Below are 16,923 nucleotides of genomic sequence, written 5' to 3' on the forward strand. Positions count from 1 at the left end.
CAACAGCACCAAAAGCAAAACAAAATTAAATTAAATAAATAATAAATAACATGCGGAAAGACTGTTCAGAATGTGCATCAGCCGTGAAGAGGAAGAATTGGTTCATGATTTGGCCAGGAACCTTTCAGCTTGCCCAAAGTAAAGATAACATGTACGAGCAGAGGCAGGACAATAAAAAGAAGAGTGCTCTCCAACTCCCATAAATTAACATGAAGAGTAACAGCACATGTAACAAGGGCGGTCCCTAATTAGATTTGAGAGTAATTTAGGACAAAAACCTTTGGTTGGGTTGGCTCTAGTTTATAGAGCAAATTGTGAATATTTTTTCATAACTCTGATGTTTTGCATTCCATCACAAAAATGTATCCTAAAAATCTATTTTTGATTAATTGTAAAGAAAAGCGTACACAGAGGGAAGCCTGTAAACTAATAAATGTCACTAATTCTGCATTACCTAACACGAAAGTTTGCAATTTTATTTGTCAGCCATTATTATTGCCCAACATAGTTCTATGTTAACTCGTTTAATTTGAACACAGTGCCCTTGCAGGGTGCGTTCCCTAAGATAGGTGTCTGGTCTAGAGATCTTCCTTTATGTCCGTGTGATAGTACTGCACCAAAGCAATTTACATTATTTTTTATTGTAAAGTTTATAAAGAGGTTAGAGCATTCTCCCTCGGGCTAGTACTCAAGGAAAATTGATTTAGCTATTGCACTGCTATTGTTGCAAAGGTACAAACAATAGAGATGTGTTCCACTGTAATTTTGTCTTTAAGGCACTCCACAATTTTTATAAGGTTACATTTTTAAATGTACTATGTCAAGCATTGTAGTATTTGGTTATTGTATGTGCTATTTATTTTTTGCTGTTTTATGATCTTTTATGGTTTAGTACAGAATAAATATTTCTAAAATTTACTTTGTATACAATGTAAATGTATTTTTTACTTTTTTTACAATACATTTTTCAGCCTTGAGAAGGCCCTTGGATAATAAGCCGGTAGTGCAAAACATGTGTTGGCTGAACCATGTTAATGTTATTTTATTATGGAATGATTTAATGTTATCAAGCCACAAAAAACAAGAATAAAGTAAGCATGTCTGCTACCTTATAATCTGAGTTGTATATTACTGATTCTATCAACATAAATAGAAGCACATATTATACATGTAAGATACCATATATACCAGCTATATCTAAGAGTGGCAAAGAGCGTCAGTGAATACAGACTTGGGGGTTAGTGGGTCCCAATCAGATATTTGGACTTATAAACAAGATATACAACTTTAAAATACAGATAATATTTTGACTTTTATTTCTCAGCAAAATAAGTGAAAAGTTCGAATTGATGAATTTAAAAGTTACATTTTTGTTGTCCGGGGGAGCAAGGAAATTTGAGGAGGAAAACATACCAACCTATTTAATGATTTACAAAAAATAAATGGTGCTTTCTTCTTCATCTTTCAAATTAAATTTAGATTGTTTTATTTTTCAGCGGAAAATCATTTAAACTATATTCTCTTTTTCAGGGTATAAAACAGGGGTGAAATTCTAAGCTTTTTCTAATTTTAAAATATAATCACTATAGTTTTAGTATCAGAAAAATAAGAGAAACTAAAACATATTTTAGGATTTTTGTACCTTTTTCAGGAGAAACATTTTATTTAAAAGTATTTTTGCTCTATTGGTAGCACTGAGGTGAAATGATAAGACCTAAAATATTTTTAAGTAGCACAGATAGAGTTTTTACCAGACAACACCAGACAATTCCAAGAAGATGGGTACAATTTGTGAGAAATTATCAATATTAGTTGTAGTTTATAACTTTAACACAAGAGAAAATCGTAACTATGAGTTTGCCACTGTTTATAGAACTTCACAATTTGCTAAGCTGACATCTCTCTGCAATTTGAAATCATTGCGCTACAAACCATTTAGTCACATTTTGTAAAGGGTTTTTTAAAGAATATACAGTAGCTGTTGGTTTGCAGTGGACTGTTTATAATATATATAGAAAACTATCATTGTTAATTGGGTGTTTAAAACTTTTTTTACTTGAAAATAAGTTGGCATTTGTTAATAAAAGTGTTTCAATAACTGAGTTTTCACATTTTGTAGAATAAAGGAAGTGCTTGTTAAAAATGTAAGAAATGTTTTTCAGCCCATCGCAACCTTTGAAAAAAATGTTGTAAATATAATTGAATTTTTTTTTTAAATTGTGGTTCATTAGCAAATGGTTAAGGATTACTTTTATAACTTTTACCAGTCATTCCCAGTTGTGTCAACTGAGTCAAAGAAGGGTGTTATCTTGCAGAGCTTGGTCTCTGGGGCATCCATGGATGGGGTGGCTCTCCAACCTTGTGTGCTCCAAGGGAATTCTTTGGGGTGTTTTGGGAAGGGTCCGTCTTCTGCAAAACTGCAACCATGACTTCTCCATTGATTTCCATTGGGCATGCGGCTGTGTTTCCCACTCTGCCTACAGCCTCCGTGGGGTTCTTGGGTACTTACTTTGGGTGATTTCTTGTGTCCCCAGCTCCTCTGGGTCTCGTGGTCTAAGTCCCTTCCTCCTTTGCAGTTTACATTCCACTTTATTAATATATGGCTTGGTCTCCCCCTGGATACCACTGTATTTTGTGCTTCTTACCATATTGCAATTGAAGTATTGTTGTATATTTGTGTTGATCTCTCTGGGTAGGAGATATACCACTGTGCTAGTGAGTGTTGTGTAATAAGTAGAAGTATTTTTGTATAAACAATATGTGGTTCTTTTTAGCTTAACCTGCACTACTTGATGAAACTGGTAAAACAGGCTGCTTAACACTACTCCAAGATAAGCTTGAAGACTGCTCTCCACAGCGACAACTTTGAGAGTTTTCTATGGTTATCGAACACCACTAAAGTCACCATAAGGGTTGCCTGGATTAGTGCAATGTCCATCACTTAAATAAGTGTGCACCGTATACTAAGCCAGCCTCCTACAGATGCACTTCATTTATGAAACATTAACTTATATCCCCCAACATGTTTTCTATAACATCTTTACAGTCTCAGATGACTTCGTAGCTCACGTCACACAGACTCATGTCAATATGCCTGTTCCATTTTTTGCATTTCCATATGTTCCCATATTATCGTCACTCTACTAGGGGTAAGTCAGTCATGGGTTTTCCAGATTCGAATACTTTGTGTGTAATTGTGACAAGTACACCTATGACACAAGTGAAACCGTTTCTTGTTCTCAGATGACAGTGACTTTCACATTAGAGACCTGTGCCACATTAGGCCACAAACATACTGAGGGAATTCTGGATGTTCATGTTGCGAATCATTAAGCCATCCTGTCACATTAACTATTCAACCTATTTTGGCATGGCTTTCTATCATTGTTGTAAATGTGTTTTTCATTTGTTCCTAGGATCTAGATGTTCACCAACAGGAGCTGGATTTGTTAAATACAAGAAAAGAATCATTGGAAGCTGTAAGTATGACTCATGCAGTTAATGTAAATAACATATTTGTTATTTTGTATTTTTACTTAGCGAATTAATTGTCCTTGTGACTTTAATAAAAGGAGTGTGCACCCTATGATTCCCATCACAGAGGGAATCAAGGTACTCTACAACCTAATACCCTTCCAAAATACATTGCTCTAAGGATTACAAAATCCATTAAAAGATAGGTGAAAAACATTAGACTGCGGAAGATGTTAAACCTGGAAGTATATAATGTCAGTGGGAAAGATTCCATTTAGCTGTGGCTGTTTTGAAAATGCTCTGCATAATTACTACCACAACCAATTTAATTTTGATGTAATCCAAATATATGTGCTGAATAATCAAGGAGTTGCCTGGTTCCACCAATGAGCAAACTTGAGATCATGCAAAGCTTTGCAATACACAATGACTGTATTGACTAGGAGCATCTCAACACAGGCAGTAAAAGGTGTTTAAACATTGGAGATCCAGCTAAGGTTACTGAAAATATCATCTACCTGAAGAGGCCACAGGGGACTTTTTCTAAGATTCAAGTAGTTGCTGCTTCCACTATGCTACAGATTGTACAATAGAGTATGGCAAGGATGTGTTCCTCCCTGCCTCCGTTATCTCAAAGGAAGTGATGGTGTGCTCAATTATACATATAGGGTGTTCGAGATGAAGGAATCGAGGTATCCAGAGCCTGGTTGATGTATTTCCCTACAAATGGGCTGTCTGTGTATACTTAATATAAAGGCAAAATGGACAAGAGAGAGAGAAAAGCAAATAAATTAGAGTTCACAGCATCCAGAGCTGTCATTCCTCCTTAGAATGAAGTCACAGAGATTTCTTCTTCCCAGCCTCAGGTAAAGCAGACTTACGGAACTAAAGACATCTCGGTGTCAGCTAAAGTCATCTCGGTGTCAGCTAAAGACATCTCGGTGTCAGCTAAAGACATCTCGGTGTCAGCTAAATATTCTAACTCAAGTGAAGACTGTTGGAGTCATGCTTTCAGTTAAACTGGATTTGATGCATTTTCAGCTGAAGATGTTGATTGGCAGATTGACTGAAGGTGGAATGAAGATATTTTCAGCTGAAGACCCAATCAATACCTTGGAAAGCAATTGGCTGATCTTCCCTTCTCTCTCATCCGATTTACAGACTCGAAGAACAACACAGAAGGAAGCGGAGAAGCAATATTTGAATCCTTGGAGTCTTGCAGAGTTCTGAATGGGGCCACATTAAACCTCACAGGAAGAGCATATCAGTCTTTGGGGCTGAAACTCCTATACCAATATTTGCCAAAGAGCTCAAATATCAATACATGGACAGAATTGAGTGAGGTGCAACAAATTTCACTGAAATTATGCTGGGCAGTTATCAGATGCCTTTTGAAATAGCCAGAAAGAAATTTGACTCGGTCAACATTGCGCTGAGTCAGAGACATTTAAATTATGCCATTCACTAAATCAAGATAATTTTTCAGCATAAGTCCCATTTGTTCATTGACGCTAAAAAGGCCTAAGTATTTGTAGGAACTTATTTGGCAATCGCCTCGACTGGGAACAGTCAGTCACTTCATCAGGAATGTGAAGTGGAATGAGGCATAAGTGAACTTTTCTGTCTTCACACTATTGTTTACTGTTTGATGAAATTTTGATTTAATGCTGCCTGCTCGACTCTCCTTGTTGACGATATGAAACACGAAGTGACGGTATGCAGAGCATATTGCATTAGTCCTGTCGGTTGACGCACAATGTACTTTGTGATGTAGACCGGGGTGTCACTTCATTTGTTTGATGTTTGGGATTGCAAAGCGGGAGGCAACTTGCTCATGAAGCTATGTGGTCTGCAGCACATTTTGCAAAACAGGCATCACATGGTATCTGTTGGTCCCTTTATTTGTTCACTTTTATTTGGGGGAGAGTGAGCCGTTGTATTATTCTTAGGAACTGGCTACTGTGTTCACTTCAGTTGAAGCCTTGAGCAATAGTTACTAATGTTGCTTGAATTTTTTGTTTGTCTTGGCAAGTACATAGATACCAGTTTCTTGAGGGTTTTCTAGGGCTGTCCTCCACTTGCACTTCATTACTGCTTCCCAAAGGTTAGTCACATGGATCACTGATGTAGTCATATACTGTACGATTGACAGGCCGTTTTCCATTTCTCCATCCCTATCTTTGATAACATTGTGGGGATAGAAGACCTGCACTGGCAATGGGACACCATGGAGGCCTTCTATCACATTGAGATGCAGAAGTGTTAGAAGCCTAAAATTGCAGGCATATTCTAAAACGAACTAAGGCCTTCTCCCTCAATAACCGCGGACTTGGTTATACTATCAGCCTTATCTTCCCCTGCTGTTCTTCCTTGCAGGATGATTTCTGCATAGCAATATTTTTCTTTTGATGATAGTTGGACTGCTTCTGACTGAGAAGGCCTAGTAAAAAAAAATCCCTTTCTCAAATGGATAGATACACCTGAAGATTCCTCTGTGAACCTTTCCCAAGGTTCAGACAACATCTGAAAAATATTTTCTGCCAAAACAAATCACCTGCGCCAAGTGGTGCAAGATGATTAGGGCTTTCATATTTTCAGTTTTTGTGTGCAAATTATAGTGTTTTTATTTCATTGTTTTCCAATGTTTTCAAAAACTTTTAAAATCAATGGTTATTATTCTTTACTCTATTTCACTCTGTAAAAAGTCACAGGGCTGGTGTTTTTCCAGTGATTATTAAAGATTTTTGCGTTTGTTTCCTTGTTTCCCTTGTTCATTCTTATTGTTAGTTCTATCTTCCTTCTATCCTGCTCCCAACTCCTTTCTTTGAACCCTTTCATTGAATTTGCTCTTTCAAGAGCAGATTCCTGCTTGCACACAGTAAGCACCTCATACATACTCCATGCACATTCCGTCTTTTCTGGACAGAGCAAATATGCCTGTGCCAACCATATCCATTATGGATGGATAGAGTGAAGACTCCTCTGAAAGGAACTAGCAGAACTTTTAAATCAGGAAAGGTAGTAGGTAACTTTCCTGCTGAAGTCAATAGGTAAAAAGGGCTGTTCCTCCTCCTATTATCTGTTGCTGCCACCACTTCCAGTTCTTGGTGTAATGACAGACAGGATGCACTTTTTATTTTAACATCATATTTATTCACATTTTGTATTGAAGTAACAGTGGCAAACAGTAATTCCGTTGTCTCGAAAATTGCTTGATAGACATGCACTTCTTGTTATTTCTAATCAAGATCCCATTAGATTTTTACAGTAGTTGTTGGGATGGATTACATGGTGCATATATTGTAACATGTCGTTTTAGTATTGATGTAATGTTATTGTTACATGCAACTTTTACTTCAAACAGAGGATTATACGCTCAGTGCCCACATTGAAGATAACTACATATTGACTCACACTGGTGAAACAGAAAAAGAAGAGTAACGTTAAACCTTATAAAATAAACTAAAACAAAACCTCCAAGTTACCTTAATTTTAAATTGACATATCTGAGGACCTGTAGGTAAATGCATGTAAGTAGATCCTTATTGCAGTTATGAGTTAAACACTACTTATCATGCCAATATAAAGCAATAGATTTGCTTGCAGTCCAATTTTTAGGCCCCATCCTAGTTTGTGTTGATCACTAATATGGTATTAGTATATATTGTCTAGTACAGTCAAAATCAGTGGTCATAACGTGAACTGAAGGGGCTCACCTTGTTAAGCTCTCCCATTTTGATCAATAGTTCTTTCCACTAATCTGACACTGGGATTATCCTATGACCTTACATTTCTTCTTGGTTTTGGCTTCTGTCCATGTTTGAAGTTCTTGTTTCCATTTTTAAAAAGGGGGAGCTATTGTGGCTTTTCACTACAAGATGATCATACTTAATAGAGCATGGTCTAAGAAACTGGAGGTGGCTCTTCTAGCCACTGGTCGGAGGAACTGTCCCAGTAGACATTTCTCGGGTTTATGTATATTCATGGATCCAGTGATTTGTGTCAGTGTTCAGGTGATGGGTAACCCGGATTTTGCTATGTCTTGGCATTCCCAAAACAAATGCCAGAAGCAATCCCGAGCTTTACAATATCTAGGGCAGCTCATTGTAGAGTTGAGGTATATCTTGTGTAGTGTATTGAGAGCAAGGTATCCTCTATTATATAGGATATTATTGTTATTATTTTTTTTTACATCAGACATTTTTCTCTAAAGTTGGTCTTCTGATAGATACATCTGCCGTGTGGATTCCTCACCTTGTGAATATCCCCCTGCGTCAGCAACATTCGGAAATTCTTTTTGTAGCTTCGCGCCGACGTGGACTCGGACGTCACAGAGGCACGGCATCGCTCGCGACTCCGCTGACGTCACCGACGCCTACAATAGGCCCACGCCGGCGTGATGACATCAGTTCCCTTTTTTCCGCGTCGTCGACGCTAACGGTTTTCTGGGATCGTCTGTAGCCTTTACTGTAACTTTGTTACTATCTAAATTTCTAGTATCTTTGTCTTCTCGTTTTCATCATGACCTCAAAGAAGACTGGATTTAAAGCTTGCGGAGAATGTTACAGAATAATGTCCATTACTGATCCGCATGAATGCTGTTTGTGGTGTCTGAGCTCCGACCACGACGTCGAGGACTGCCAATCCTGCAAGAAGATGACACCAAAGGCCCTCCGGGAGAGAGAAGCAAAACTTCTAGTTGCTAAGTTTAAAGGAGGAAAAGAAAAGAAAAAGTCAAGATCACGAACTCGTCGTTCGAAGTCGAGATCTCGATCGAGGTCGCGATCGGATTCGTCCTCGGCCCATGCTTCAAGGTCTTCTAGAAAGAAGCATAAAAAGAGAACCCATGGGGGCGTGGCCACGATGGCGGCGGAGTAGGACGTGTTTCAAGTCCTCTCCGGCCCCAGGCCCTGCATAAGCTTTGAATAGCACGGCGCTACAGCTCTATTTTGGCGCCTGGTCCTCTGGGCACTACGGCAGAGGGTTGAGCAGCAGCGGAGTGCGCACCGGGGCCCCGGGTGTCCTCTGAGCAGCTCCGACGTCAGAGGCGGCTGCCGGGACTGGAGCGGTCCAGCGAAGACGGCACGGGCAGAGAGGCCCGGGACCTCCCGAGCAGCAAGCGTTGGTGTGCCCCCTCGGGCGGAGGGTGAGGGCCGCCGGTGCCGAGCGGCGACGGGCGGACGCTAGATAACGGCAAATACACCGAGCCTCCCTAGTGGGGGAGGAGCCTATTGCCGACGAGCGTCCGATGCCGTGGGCGGCTGCCCTCCTACTCGAGGCCTTGGTCCGAGGCCTAGCGAGGGGACCGCTTAGAGTTGCCCTCTGGAACAGTGCTACGGAGCGGACCCCTGGACGGAGCACCAGCTTTCCGAGAGAGGCGACTGCCCGGGCCTCGCGGGCGAGAGTGCGCCGGATTATTGCGGTGATACCGGCGGCCGGCGGACAGTGGTGAGAACAGGTCCACGTAGCGGTGCGGTTGAGTGGAGGCGCCTGATCGGGTAGAGACGGGCAGATCCCGACCACGAGGCACGGTGAGGGGGAGTTGGACCTGACGGTGGAGATTGGCGTCTGCTGCAGCGGCGGCCTGGTGATCGACCGAGGGGTGCCAGTGTACATTGCTGAGACGGGGCCGGACTGTCGCAGACTGTGAGGGCCCCGACATTGCTGGCTCTACACTCATGCCCCCTGGAGATAGGTCGCGGTCGGAACGCGATCTGAGTCGAATAGCCGCCGGGATTTGTGCCTGGTTTCACCGCGCCCATACCAGCATCGTGGCCTGTGGGGCTCCTACCCACGTGTCTTCCTCTGTGGTGCAACTACGCAGCAGCGTCTATCCTGGCCGTGGGGACTGGAAAGGTGGGACTGGGATTCCTTATTCTGGGAGTGCTTTTTCTGCTTGTGCTACGGCCTGAGACCGTGTTGAGCGCCCTGGCCCGCCAGAGTGGACGACTTCTTGAGCCCTTGTGTGGATCTGCTTAGAGGCGGAAGAGTGCGATTCGTGGTGGCCGGCGGGGCGCTTGGAGAGAGCCACGATGTCTAACACTCTGCGCAGAGGGAAGCCCGGGAGGGATGGTCCATCGAAGAGCACTCAGCAACCGTCTTCCCCTGGCCCGAGCTCCTCTCCTAATCGCTCCGATGACGAGGCACCGGCCACTAAGGCGTTTATGACCGACCTCTTCAAGTCCATTAAAGAGGATATCTCGGACCTCCGAGCACAGTTGACTTCTGACCTCCGGGAAGTAAGGAGAGACGTGGACGCCGTGGGGGAAAGAGTAGCCACACTTGAGGATCACGATCTCAATATGGCAAATGACGTCCACCAGTTACAACAAGATGTGCTAAGACTCACAGAACAGAACTTGGACCTACAGGCCCATGCGGAGGACTTAGAAAACCGCTCCAGGAGAAACAACATTCGCATTCGAGCGGTACCGTGTGATGGGGAAGCGGGGGACCTCCGCGGTTACGTCCAGGACGTCTTCCGCCAGCTTTTGGACGACGAGGAGGTGCATGAGATTCGCATGGATCTGGTCCACAGAGTTGGACTACCGCGTAGAGGTGGGGGCCCACCGCCGGACATCCTGGTATGTGTCCATGATTTTCAAATCAAGGAAAGAATCCTTAGGAAAGCACGTGACACTCCCTCTCTGCAGTTCCGTGACCATCGTCCGCAGCTCTATCAGGATCTGGCAGCGTCGACTCTTCAGAAGCGGCGGGAGTTCAGGCCAGTCACGGCGTTTCTACGTGAACACAACATCACCTACTCATGGGGCCATCCATTCCGCATAGTCTTCCGCTGGCAGAATAAGCTGGCGCAGATTCGCTCGCTGCAAGTGGCGAAAGATCTCCTGGGCATCGGGGATGATTCTTCAGCTTCAAGGATGGGCAGCCCTTCACCAAGGCGACGACATCGATCCTCCTCGTGGCACAGAGTGGGGTCAGCACCGGACCGTGGGCGGCCGGATCGAGCAGCCAGCCTACAGGAAAGAGGGGAAGCGGTGGCCTCCGTGGCCTCTGCAACGTTGACGTCTTCACAGCAGAGCTCTGGAGCGGCCTGACTTGAAGAATACGGGCCTAAGGGGCCGGAGAGGCCCGAGTTCCGTGGTCCGAGGGTATGCAAGTACTTTGTGTGAAGACACCCCGGAACGTGGCCCTGGGAGACCCTCTTGAGGTCTCTCACCCCCCTCCCAGTGACTTTATGGTGCGCTGCACTGTTCTGGGACGTTTCAGGTTCAGTGCTTTCTGTTATTTTCTGTTGTTGTTCTGTTTCCGGGTGTGGGGTGGGGGGTGGGGGGTCCTGAGGGGGAGGGTGGCAAAGGGGGTGTTGAGATTTGGGGTGGGGGGGTGGGATGGTGGTGGTGTCCGGAAGCCGTGTGTACAGAGTGCTGTTGGCAGTCGAGGTGCCCTCCTCTGGCATCTGTGGCAAGGGCCCTTTTTCTGGAGCACTCACTGCCCCATGCATAATGGCGTGCTATTTCACTGTCCATGGCTGCTTAGGGACGAAAGGCCTGGAGCTCCTGGTTGGGTATGATGTTGTTCCCCGGAGAGAGACAGGGCCCTGGTCGTTAATGGCGATGTTTCTACCCAGTTATCGCCAGTATGGGTTACCTTGCAGGAAGACGTGTGTGCCTGGTACTGGAGGATCTGGAGATGTGGATCTGGTGACGAATGGGGGGTGGAGGGGGGGATGTCAGGGGAAACTTGGAGTTGGGCCTAGCCCGGATACGTGTGATGTGAGAGTACCACTGGTCGAGGAATGGGAGTGGATCATGCTGGTAAGCCTTCAGAGCGGAGAATTCCATTGTCGCCATGACTATTAGTGTGGGAACCTGGAATGTAAAGGGTCTCAACTCCCCGCAAAAGCGCCAAAAGCTCTGGAAGTACCTGTCGGATCACCATCTTGATGTGGTGGCGCTCCAGGAGACCCACCTAGCCAGGAAAGATGAACTTAGATTACGGCACCGACACTTCCCCCTCATCTATAGAGCGTCGGCGTCCACCAAACACAGGGGGGTGGCCCTCATGTTCAAGGCTTCTCTGCACTTTCAACCTCTGGGGGTGAGCGGGGATAAGGAGGGTCGATGGCTAATGGTGAAGGGGTCCCTATATGGCCGGCTATGTACTTTTGTAGTTGTATATGCCCCTAATGCTGGACAGAATGGGTTTTTGCAGGACCTGTTGGATAGGGTGGGACAATTCGTGGAGGGGCATTTGTTCCTCTTGGGGGACTTTAACATGGTTTGGGACAGAGACATGAACAGTTCAGGAGCGCGCCGGGCAGACGCGGGGGTTTTTTCAGTTGAGACGCAACGTCAAATAGAGGCTTTGGGATTGGTAGACAGTTGGCGATTTTTGCACCCCCATACTAGGGACTATACATTTTTTTCTTCTGTACATCGTTCTTACTCCCGTATAGATCATGTTTTTATTAGTCAGGCCCTCAGGGGAGATGCCCAATTCTCCAGTGTCTTTCCGATCTCGGTATCTGATCACAGCTTGGTGGTTTTTGGTCTGCAATGGCATGTTGGGGGAGACGGTTGGCGAAAGTGGTACTTTCCGGCGGCATTGACGCGGGATGAGGTCTCTTGTAAGGGACTGCGGAAAGCTATAGGGGACTTCATGGCACTTAACCCGCCCTCTGATACCTCAGTGTATGTCACTTGGGATGCGTGCAAGGCCTCCCTGCGGGGCACATGCCTTGCCCTTAATGCCAACCTCAATAGGCTTCGGAGACAGGAGAGAGAGGCCCTTGAAACGGAGCTTGCTCTTTTGGAACAGACACACAAGTCCAACCCATCTAGAGTGACCCTCCGTCCGTTGACGGCGGTGAGAGGGAAGTTGAGAGCCCACTATAATAATCGGGCTGAGTTCACCCTCCTCCGCCTCCGCCGCCTCTCCTACTCTCAAGGGAACAAGGTGGGGCGGCACTTGGCCCGGCAACTCCGCGATAAACCCGAGAAGGACTACATTGGGGGAATACGGGATCCTACGGGTTCTGTACGACACGGTGATGCGGACAAGGCGGATCTTTTTGGCCGCTTTTACGCTGATCTCTACTCGGGTGATGCCCTTGACCCAGAGGCTCAATCTGCGTTTCTGCAAGGTCTCCCGATACCGCAGGTCTCCAGAGAATGGAACGACTTGCTGGATTCCCCCATCACTAGAGAAGAGGTACTAAACGCCATCAAGGCATATCGCCATTGTCTAACCCAGGGTGGTGTGGAGTGGAAAAACGATGGATTTGGGCCCAGATCTTTGGACTGGGGTGAATGTGTGACATTGATCCACATTCTGTCCATCATTGTTGTGTTTGCAGTTAAAACTTCACAAGGCACCGGGCCCGGATGGCTACACTGCCCTGTTTTACAAGACGTTTGCGTCGGACCTCTGTGATTTCCTGGTCTCTCTCTTTAATGCCATGGCGTTGGAGGGTAGAACCTCTGAGACTATGGCCGAAGCTTTGATTACCGTCCTCCCCAAACCGGGGAAAGATCATACCGAGTGCGCTTCTTATCGGCCGATAGCGCTCCTCAACCTGGACGCTAAGTTGTACTCGTCTATCCTCGCGGGGAGGCTACAGGACTTGATGCCGGCTTTGGTGCAGCCGGACCAGTCCGGCTTTATAAAAGGACGGCAAACTCACGACAACTTGCGACGCGTGGTCCACCTGATCGAGAAGGCTACTAGACTTCATATCCCGGCGGTCTTGGTGGGGCTCGACGCGGAGAAAGCTTTTGACCGCGTCGACGGGGGCTTTTTACATCGCACCCTGGAGGCCTTTGGATTTTCCCCCCGCTTCATAAAAATGATTGAGGCTAATTACAACAACCCTATGTCTAGAGTGATGGTTAATGGCCATAGATCCGGGCGCTTCCGTCATTCACGTGGAACGCGTCAGGGTTGTCCTCTCTCCCCACTCCTCTTCGCTCTAAGTATCGAACCGTTGGCAATTGCGATTCGGGAAGACGACAATATCTTGGGCCTCCCCTTTTCCGGTGAACAGCATAAGATTTCGTTATTTGCGGATGACGTACTGCTCTCGCTTAGAGATCCAGTGATGTCATTACCATATGTTCATAGGGTGCTCTCTGATTTTGAGACGGCGGCGGGTTTCAAAGTCAATCTCACCAAATCGTATATTCTGAACTTGACTCTTCCCCCCGAAGAAGTGCTCCGACTACGGGCGCTCACCCCCCTGTCATGGTCGACGTCGTCTTTGCTGTACCTGGGAGTCCATCTGACATCTACTCTAGGCGCCCTATTTTCGGCCAACTTTACACCAATGTTGGCGATGATACGCACTGAACTTGAGCGGTGGAAGCCGAGGTACATTTCCTGGTTGGGTAGGATACACGCGATCAAGATGGTCCTACATTCCCGGACATGCACTTGTATTATAAGGCGGCGCAATTGAGGGTACTGGTTGAATGGTCGCAACAGCTTTCGGAAAAGCACTGGCTCCATATGGATCGGTGTGTGGCCGGAAGGTCCATTTGGGATCTGGCCTGGAAGTCTAAAGCTGACCGGCCCAGGAATGCATATATTAGCACTCCAACCAGCACGGTGTTAAAGGTCTGGGACACACTTCGTGGTGACGACCGATGGACTACCTTCCCGTCTCCATTTACCCCTATACATTTTAACCCGGCTTTTCCTCCGGCTTTGACTAACAGTCCCTTTGACGTTTGGAGGGAGGGTGGTTGCCGAGCTCTGACTCACCTGTTTCATGGGGCAACACCTCTCACCTTTCAAAACTGTATGCGAGATTATGGAGTACCGCCCACTGAACGCTTTCGACATCTTCAACTCTTACACTGGGCGACGTCGACTGGAGTGGGGGACGCCGCTACTCGGCCACTGACGAAATTTGAGGCTTTTATTCTCCACACGTCTACGATGAAGGGAACGATCTCCTTCATATATAGGTTGTTACTGGACACCGCGGTTTCCCCCCGCCCTCGTTACATGGACCACTGGGAGGCTACCCTGGGCAGGGACATTTCTGACAGCGAGTGGAGGAGCCTTTGGAGGGATGTAGCGGCACATAACCATTCCACAGATCTTAGGGAGGCTCACTTAAAACTTCTGTATGACTGGTATCTTTATCCCTCTAAGTTACATCGAATTTTTCCGACCACCTCAGATAGGTGTTGGCGGGGCTGCGGTATGTTGGGGGATTTCCGCCACATTTGGTGGGATTGCCCCACCATCCGACCCTTTTGGTCCGAGATCCTGTCCCATATTAAGGACGTGCTGGGTTATCCAGTTCCGACTTCAATGGATTATGTACTGCTGGGACTTAGGGACCCTTTGTTGGAACATCAGACTAGAGCTGACAAGCGCATGGTATGGCTGTGTTTAGGAGCGGCCAAGCTGACATTAGCGGCCGCCTGGAAGAACCCATCTGCGCCGGCCATCTCGCTCTGGCACGCGCGTCTGTGGCGGCTGCTGAGTATGGAGAGAATGTCCGATATATTTTTGGGGAATTTTAAAAACTTCATGTTTACCTGGGGTCCCTTGGTTAGATTCTTATCCCGAGGTCTGCCATCTGCGGTCTGCCCCTCAGCAATACGTGCATTACACCTATTTCAAATCTAACCGTTTACATATGTGACGTTGTGATGAGTGGATGTTGGTCACCACCACCGGGGGAAGGGTGGGGGGCTGGGGGACTTGAGGGGTGTTGGGGGGGAGTTATAGTTTGTTCTTAGTTGCGACATGCTTTGCTTGTGGAAGTGGCCTTTGTGACAATCCTGTATACAGGAGCTCCTAATTAGGGGCGCCTTCTCTGGTGATCCTTTGGCCATTGGCTACACACTTGCCGCACCCTCATTTCGGGGCTGATTGCCGACCACGAACATTGCCATGGGCACCGACACGCAAAAAGGTGCCATATATGACTTGGGGATTTACGGCACATTTTTCAGCGCCCCCTGTGTGGGGATATGTGGCGGTTTGTCGCCTGTTCCTTCTTCCTCTCTTCTTCTATCCTTTCTCTTGCTCTTTCTCGCTTTCCTCCTCACTCTTGGAAAAACGATCACAATTAAAAAAATTTATAAAAGAGAACCCATGAATCCCGACATCGATCAAGAAAGGAGTCGGGTTCCAAGCCGAAGTCACAAGTGAAACTGATCGAGAAGGTAGTTTCGTCGGCTTCGGAGGATCACGATGTCGAGGTTGAGGCGTCGCATGCGAACTCACCGAGTTCACCGAAGCAGAAGAGTGTTCCATCTCCGGACCCATCCCATCCTTCAGGTCGGGAGGATGAAGGTGAGGAGGAGGAGGTTGGTGAGGGTGGAGCTCGGATGCCCGAAGGTAGTACGACTCCGGTACACCAGCCCGAAGAAGAGGTCAACGTCGTTTCGACTCCACGCCCTCAAGAGCAACCTGGGGGTTCATACCCAGCCTTCCCGGCTCCAGGTCAAGACCCTTCACATTTCCTGAATGCGATGTTCGGAATTTATTCAAGGGCTATGTATCCCTCTGGGGCTCCTACTGGTCCTATGGCATATGGTTTGGGTGTTCCTCATTCCTATGCACCTGCGCCCTTTATGCCTTTTATGCCGGCTCCGGCGCCGCATTGGCATTATCCGACTCCGGCGAGGCCTTCGACACCGAAGCCATCGACGCCGAGATCGATGACTCCGATTCCTTCGACTCCAGTTCCATCTACTATGATGCCGAACCCTGAGCGACGTCGTGAATCTCTCCCTCGTCCGACGTCGAGTTCGACGCCGGCTCCGGCTCCGTCGGAGTCGATTGCGGATCCGACGGCTTCGAATGTGAAGATGAGATCTAGGCGTGAAGCCCAAAGATTGATGGAAGAGGAGAGATATAGAGAGGAAAATCTAGAGGAAGGGGAGCTTCAGGATTCTGAGGACCCTTTTGAGGACCTATCTGTAGCTAGTGGCCTAGAACTGTTACCTGAATGGGACCTTGTTTCGGTTTCTAATGAACCCTCAAAAGATATAACACCTTATCATGTGGTGATAAAGAAAGCTGCAAATTTATTGAATATTTCTCTACCATCTGCAGAGTTTAAATCTAATCTGCTCACAGAGGTCCTTCACTCTCCTTCTTCAGTGACTGAACCTTACTACCTTTTAATGATGCCTTAAAGGAACCAATTTTAGAAATTTGGAAAAATCCTGTATCAGCTCCTGCTGTATCTAGAGCTGTGGCTAGGAGGTATAGAGCAGCTCCTGGGACCCGGAATTTTTAACATCTCATCCTCTACCGGAGAGTTTGGTGGTGCAGGCTGCCTGTTCCAAGAGATCTATGGGTGCGTTTCCGCAGGTCCCAGCGGAAAAGGAGTCTAGAAAGCAAGATCAGGCTGCTAAGAAGGTCTTTTCCTCTGCCAGTATGGCTTTAAAATCCACAAATGCAACCTGCTTAATGGGGCGTTATATTCATGCTCTTATGGACACTGTGAAACAATTGGTGCCCAAG

The 16,923-nt window shown here is 46.4% G+C and overlaps 1 protein-coding gene across 1 annotated transcript in view; it reads left to right on the forward strand.

Annotated features, from left to right (window-relative positions):
• IFT74 (intraflagellar transport 74) overlaps positions 1-16,923 on the forward strand; it is a 452,022-nt gene that overhangs the window by 255,293 nt on the left and 179,806 nt on the right. Inside the window, exon 10 of the mRNA XM_078676711.1 lies at positions 3,417-3,479. Coding sequence (XP_078532837.1) covers positions 3,417-3,479 — 63 coding nt within the window. The remainder of the gene's footprint in view (positions 1-3,416; positions 3,480-16,923) is intronic.

Source organism: Lissotriton helveticus, chromosome 2_1 (genome assembly GCF_964261635.1).
Source record: "Lissotriton helveticus chromosome 2_1, aLisHel1.1, whole genome shotgun sequence".
NCBI classification, from domain to species: domain Eukaryota; kingdom Metazoa; phylum Chordata; class Amphibia; order Caudata; family Salamandridae; genus Lissotriton; species Lissotriton helveticus.